Source organism: Numida meleagris, chromosome 16, assembly GCF_002078875.1.
Source record: "Numida meleagris isolate 19003 breed g44 Domestic line chromosome 16, NumMel1.0, whole genome shotgun sequence".
Taxonomy (NCBI): Eukaryota; Metazoa; Chordata; class Aves; order Galliformes; family Numididae; genus Numida; species Numida meleagris.
The window spans coordinates 5,200,589-5,207,220 of NC_034424.1; the positions used below are offsets into that span (position 1 = coordinate 5,200,589).

The following is a 6,632-nucleotide window of genomic DNA, read 5'->3' on the forward strand; positions in this document are numbered from 1 at the left end:
AGGAACCTTTGACAGTTCTTAGATGGGAGCTACTCCATGGTATTTGGGCACATGTCAGCCTGGGAAATTGGCTGTTGCTGCCTTTCTTTCAGATCTGTCTTAAGAAACATTGTCACGATTTATATGAGAGCCAGGAACTATGCAGAGTATAATGTGAGGGACACCAGCCACCTTAGTTTATGATTCTGAGAATGACTGAACTTTAGATCATCGCGTGAAATGCTTTCAAGATTTCTTTCTTTCTTGGTGTACATGTCCAGCATATACCCTGTGCTCCCTTCCAGGTTTGTGTTTTGGGTCTGCATCTCGCAAAAGAGCTCTGTGAAGTTGATGATGATGGAGATTACTGGCTGCAGATTACTAGGAAGGTCCCTGTGCTTCCTACCATCTTCACTGCTTTGGAGATCAGCCTGAGAGTTAAACAAAACCTTCACTTCACAGAGGCCTCGTTACATCTGCTGCTGACCTTAGCAAGGACGCAACAGGTGAGAGGCGCAGAGAGAAGGAAGTGTATAGTTATACATTTTTAATAGGCTCCATGTATCTCATTATTTTGTCTGTGATGCAGCTGCACAATGATCTGTAGATAAAGGGATCTTAGAAGCTGGCAAGCAGTAGGTCCTGTCTTTACGCCTTCCTATTTTGCCTGGTTCTTCTTGTTAATGGGATGTCTTGGATCAAACATCTGAGCCAGCCAGAGCAGACTTGTAATTTAGAACAGGCACTGTCACTGAATGTATTCTTCTGCAATGCAGATTACCCAGCCTATTTAAAACAGTATTAAGTGTTGGAACTTGGTTTCTCATTGCTTGCAGTAAAGCGTTATTTATCTATTACAAATTCAACTTTGTGTAGGGCTTTAAGTGAAATGAAGGTCACTGCAAAGCTAGCTCTTCTCAGAGATTAGGTATTTACCAAACCAGGTGACACGGAAATGGAATTTATAGTACAGCTATGCAGGTTAGGTTTTATTGGAAGAACAGTGTTGCTTTTCTTGTAACTGATTTTTTAGCAGTATGGAAGTGTGTGTGACGAAGGTTCTCTAAAAGGGTGGTGGCAGTGCAAAGGACAGAAATAGGTAATGCAGAAGGAGCCTCTTCAGTCTTAGGCTGGGGAGAAGTGTGCTGATTTGAACAGTTGTTTGTTGTGTGCCTTGCAGGGAGCAGCAGCAGTGGCTGGGGCTGGTGTCACACAGAGTGTCTGCCTGCCCCTCCTGAGCGTGTACCAGCTCAGCACTAACGGAGCCATTCAGGTGGGTGCTGCTTCCTTTCGGGTGGGAATCTGCCAGGAGAGCTTGCTGTGCCCAGCCTTGTGGGCTGTGGCTGGAGAGGAGCCCTTTGGGTCAGGGGACAGCAATCTCCTGTAAGACCTGGAGACTTGCAAAATGATGTGCACGGTCAGTGCTGTGCACCATGCCGGACAGTGGTGTAAGCAAATCCTTTGTGTTTATACCTGTTCAGACGTCTGCCTCGTCTCGGAAGTCTCAGGATGCTCCCTCTTGGCCTGGGGTCTACCGCCTCTCCATGTCCCTGATGGAACGTCTCCTCAAGACACTCCGATACAACTTTCTGACAGAAGCATTGGACTTTGTTGGTGTCCATCAAGAAAGGATTCTCCAGGTACGTCACATCCCTCCTCTGCGATGGTTTTCTTGGCTTCTGTGGTGCAATAGCAGTGGAAATGTGTCAGTAACTGTAGAAGCGTTGAAACGACGCAGCTCCTACCTCAAAAAGGTTTATAGTAGAAATAATTCAAAAGTGGGAGAAGGCAGAAAGCCTACAAGTCATGAAGTCAGGCAGGGATGGTTGTTAGGATAGCTGTTAGAGCTGGGCAGTCCCCATCTTTTGGCCCATTCACCCTTGGGGTTATAACATTGCTACAGGCGTGTAATACACCTATGCAGCGCAGCAGGAGAATCGAGGGCTTGGTGGGAACTTAATTTGTGATTATCTGTTTTGAAAAGAAGAGTATGAGAGCTGTTCTTAGAGATGACTTCAGCTCTGCCTTGCTCTAGTAATGAAAATGCTGTGGCTGGAGTTCAATCACCATTCAGGCTGGCAAACTTTCAGGTCCTGCAGTACTGAAATAGCTGCATTGGGCAGTTTGTGTCAGCGTGCCAAAGAGCTCTGTTTGTACATAGGTGCTGAATCACCTGTGTAGAAGCAGGCTCCTGAGACAAGTAGCTGTCTCCTCATACAGCAGCACAGCTTATGAAATGCCTCTGACTAAGAGTGTAAAGTGCTCTGAGTCTCTTCCCCATAAGCTGCGCAACTACTGTCATGAAGGCATTTTTTGTCCATAAGGACAGATATGTTTTTTTTTTCTTCTAGGGCAGAGTGGACTTCACGCTTTAGCTGTCTGTGTCCTGATTTACCTCTCTCTGTTTTCCAGTGCCTGAATGCAGTACGGACAGTACAGAGCTTGGCCTGTCTGGAGGAGGCTGATCACACTGTTGGCTTCATTCTCCAGCTCTCAAATTTCACAAAGGAGTGGCATTTCCACCTGCCACAGCTTATGAGGGACATGCAGGTAGGAGTCAGGATACTGCTGTAGATAATGCATTGTGTTGGAATGCAGGAAATTGGATGCGGTGAGAGAAAGTGGCACTACATTCATTTTTATTACTGCTCTGTATGTTCTTTCCTTGATGTTACACTATTCTGCCTGGAGGGGGTTTGATCTTTGAAGAGATTTCTCCCTCACCTTCTTTATTTCAGGTCAATCTGTGTTACCTGTGTCAGGCCTGTACCTCCCTCCTGCACAGCCGCAAAATGCTCCAGCACTACCTGCAGGTGAGGATGGGGACCCTAAGCCAAGCTGAAAGTTGGGAGCGTTGTGTGCTCTTGCTCCCTGCTGAAAGGCAAATGTTATTCAGTGTCCGGGCTCTGTTCCCAGTGCTGATTACCAGCAATCATCAGTAGCTAGGATTTGCATCTTTCCACAGCAGAAATGTCTTCAGATAGTAGTTGAGACTAAAAGCTCTGGACTGTGAAAGGTCACACCTTGAGAAACAGCAGCCTGTGCTTGAATGGTGCCATTATCATTTTAGAGCTGCCTACAGAGCAGGAAGGAAGCTGCATTGCTGTAGTGCTCTGTAAGGCCATTAATTAAGACACTACTGACCTGGTGTCCTTAATCTGGTTTAATTTGTTTAAGAGATACAGCTCTTGTTCCTGGAGAATCCTTTGTTGAACATGAGGTAGAGATAATGCATTGCTGCTGATGTGCTGTTTCAGCATGGCTGAGGCTTGCTGTGTTGATTAGAGGTTCCTTTTCTGGAATGTAAGATCTAATAGAGCCTCTGCAGCTGCTTTCCTAGAATGCAGAGCCTCCTCTGATGCACACTAAGTGTGGGTTCTCGTGCTTCGAGCAGGTGACAGAGTTTGGGTGCCCTATTTCCTCCTTCTTTTTGCGTGTAGCAGTTTTCTACCCTGAAAGCATTGTTCTTAATGCAAAACAATCATGCATGTATCCAAGACACTTTTAAAAATTTCTCTACAGACAAAAAATGGTGACTCCCTTCCGTCAAGTGTGACTCCACGAGTGCAGCGTAATCCCCAAGCCTCCTCCAAACACCCCAGCCCTGAGTCAGAGGCAGCAGAGCAGAAGGCACTGCTTATGGTGCAGTACAGCCTCTTGAAAATCCTCAGCAAATCTCTTGCTGCCCTGCGCCACTTCACCCCTGACGTCTGCCAGATACTCCTCGATCAGGTAAGAGATGTTGCTCCCCGATCAGGGAGGTTTCCATTGTCCCAAGTGATGTTCTGGGTCCATGAAGTGAAGCTCAGCCTGTCCTGCTTCAGACTGTGACCCTGCTGTACATCTTTCTGCTGTTCTGCTGCACAAAGCAGGATTGCCCTCAGTTTCAGGCACTGATCTGAGAATAAAGCTTGGCTGAGCTGTGGTGTGATCTGCACAATGCTCTGTACATGTAGCCTTACTGGAGCAGACCCAGCTAGGTTTGTCTCCTCGGCGTGTCACTCTTCAGAAAAGACACTCTCTTGTTCTCCCATGTAGGTGTGATAGTGGCCTAGTCTCCAAGTTAAGCCAAGCAGCCTTTACTCCTTGAATCTGGCAGTGTCCTGCTGCTTTCTTTCGGATAGTTTTTTTCCTCGTGTCTGTAGGTTACATTTGCCCGGGCTTCTGAAAACAGTCTGGGAGCAGACTGCTTTAGCTTGCCACTCAGCTACAAGGCCTGAGAGTTGTAAGGCTCTGCTCACTGATATGAACAGAGTGCAGTCTGCATGTGCAGAATTGTGCAGAGTGCTCTTTGCTGTTTCAGCTGTGTAACAGATTGGGGAAATGACAAAATGACCTCAGTGCTTCAATTCTCCATACAAAAAGCATGCTGCAGGGACCAGATATTCCTGTTACTATGACAGTAGCATACTCATGTGCTCAGAGGTCACTCACTCCTCTTTCTTTTTCTCCACAGTCACTGGACCTTGCTGAGTACAATGTGCTCTTTGTCTTGAGTTTCACCACACCAGCCTTTGATTCAGATGTCGCACCTTCCTTTGGGACCCTGCTTGCCACAGTCAACGTGGCCCTCAACATGCTGGGAGAGGTACTAGCCATCTCTTCTTTGGGAAAGCACAGCTGTTGCAGTAATCTCAGAAAACAATATTTTGAAGAGTAGCTTCTGTATGTGCTGTGTCTGATTGTCTGTCTTTTTTTTCCTTCAGTTGGATAAGAAGAAGGAACCTTTTCCTCAAGCTGCAGGGCTGAATATGCAAGAGGGAACCAAAACCCTCAAGTAAGTTTCTAGGTCTTTTATTTAGTTGTGGCCAAGGCATTAGGGTAGCTTCAGAACTTCTCACTCTGAATGAGAGGAGTTCAGTAGCCTGTTAGAAGCTCTCCAAAGCAAGCAGGGCCAGCGGGGGTTCCTACTGTGTAGAGCATAGCTTATGGCATCACTGCCTGAGCCCAGTCTGAGCAGCAGCAGTGGTCCCTCCTATGTGCTCTAGGTGAAAGTCTTTCCCAGGCTGTGCGACTGTGAAACTGGGCTGTGTGGCTCCTGCTGATCTGCATTTCTTTGCACAGGTCTCTGCTCATGTTTACAATGGAGAACTGTTTCTACCTGCTCATCTCCCAAGCCGTTCGGTACTTGAGAGACCCAGCTGTGCATCCCCGCGATAAGCAGCGGATGAAACAGGAGCTCAGCTCTGAGCTGGTAAGCAGCTCGTACCGTTCTTTCTCCCTGTTCTGCGTGGGCATGTTCAGTGGGAAAAGGTCCCACGTCTGCCCGGTACAGCCCATTCCCCTGCATGAGTCAGCAGCCCTAGGTATCGAGGCTGCACACAGCGATGCCTGTTCCTGTGCCGCCAGCGCCTCGGTTTGGGACGGAGGGGGAAAGATGCTTGGAAGAAACTAACTCATTCTGTGCTTCTAATTTCAGAGTACGCTGCTTTCCAGCTTGTCTCGTTATTTCCGCCGTGGTGGTCCCTCTTCACCTGCCAGCGGGGTTCTTCCCTCTCCCCAGGGGAAGTCTGCCTCCAAGCTGGGTCCTGAGGGGCAGGAGCCTTTGTTTCAGCTCGTGCAGGCCTTCGTCCGGCACGTGCAGAGATAGATGCTGTTCTGCCGCCGCCTCCCTTCCCGGGACTTGAACCAGAACAATTCGTTTCCACCACAGAAAGCATCACCCTTGGCAGAGCTTGTAACAAGGACTGGGGCAGGGAGGGAGGCCTGGTCTGGGCAGCGTTGGAAACCAAGCTGTAACATCAGCAGCGGGATCCTGTTGAACTGCAGCGCAGTGAATGTAAGGAGAGCTGCGAGGGGCTCCTCACATTGAGCAGTGCACAGCCTGCCCGCTCTGTCTGCTAGAGCCTCCTGGCCAGGTACAAGTGCTGAACAGTCAAAACCTTTATTTTTATAGCTTGTACCTCAGCTGGGGAAGCTCTGGCTGATGGAGAGAGAGGACAGACTCTCCTCTGGGCATTAACTCTGCTCTTAACACAAGGTGCAGTCTGCCTCTCCCTCCCAGTCAGAGTCCGGTTAAGGCACAACCTAGGGATCAGCCAGCAATTCAGAGACCATCTTTCTACTCCTATTTTTGTACTGAGTGGTTCAAGGCAAGATGGTGTATGTGTGCTCACGCCTCCCCTCCACCCTGCAGTCTGTGTGTTGTGTGTGTTTCTGAAGAGCAAGGCCTCACTCAAGGTTTTTAAGTCAAAATTCCATTGCTCTAGTCTTGCAATTTTTTTGTAACTGTGCCCTATTTATACTGATATTAAAACCTTTATAGACAGCAGCTGGATTCGTGGTTTTGTATCCTGCAGCACCAGGCTCTGCATCTTTTGCTGTGTCAGTTGAGTTCAAGTGCTATCTAACAGCAGCGGGAGCTGTGGCTTGTGAGTGGCAGTGCAGAGTGTTGGTTTTAAACGACCATTGCTGTGCCACGCTCCTCAAGAATGGTTCCTCTGCCAGGTTGCTGTGTGCACAGCTCCACGCTGCTGCTGGAGCAGGAGCTCAAGCTGGGGCTTGGTTACAGTGACGCTCTAGCACGCTGTTGTCTGTCTCAAGTTGATCAAGAAACTCTTTCAGGTTCCGAGGCTCAGCGTGTGATGGAGACAGCAAGAGAAGGTGAGTGCTTATTGCATAAAATAAACCCTGACATTCAGGCTTTTTAAAGG

General features: G+C 48.3%; 1 protein-coding gene across 3 annotated transcripts in view; it reads left to right on the forward strand.

Moving 5' to 3' along the window:
- NUP188 (nucleoporin 188) overlaps positions 1–6,250 on the forward strand; it is a 26,432-nt gene extending 20,182 nt beyond the window's left edge. For all 3 annotated transcript variants that reach the window (XM_021414318.1, XM_021414320.1, XM_021414319.1), the window contains exons 35-44: positions 285–485; positions 1,160–1,252; positions 1,461–1,619; positions 2,392–2,529; positions 2,718–2,792; positions 3,502–3,711; positions 4,436–4,567; positions 4,686–4,756; positions 5,044–5,173; positions 5,399–6,250. In XM_021414318.1, the coding sequence (XP_021269993.1) occupies positions 285–485; positions 1,160–1,252; positions 1,461–1,619; positions 2,392–2,529; positions 2,718–2,792; positions 3,502–3,711; positions 4,436–4,567; positions 4,686–4,756; positions 5,044–5,173; positions 5,399–5,569 (1,380 nt within the window). In that variant the 3' untranslated portion in view covers positions 5,570–6,250. The remainder of the gene's footprint in view (positions 1–284; positions 486–1,159; positions 1,253–1,460; positions 1,620–2,391; positions 2,530–2,717; positions 2,793–3,501; positions 3,712–4,435; positions 4,568–4,685; positions 4,757–5,043; positions 5,174–5,398) is intronic.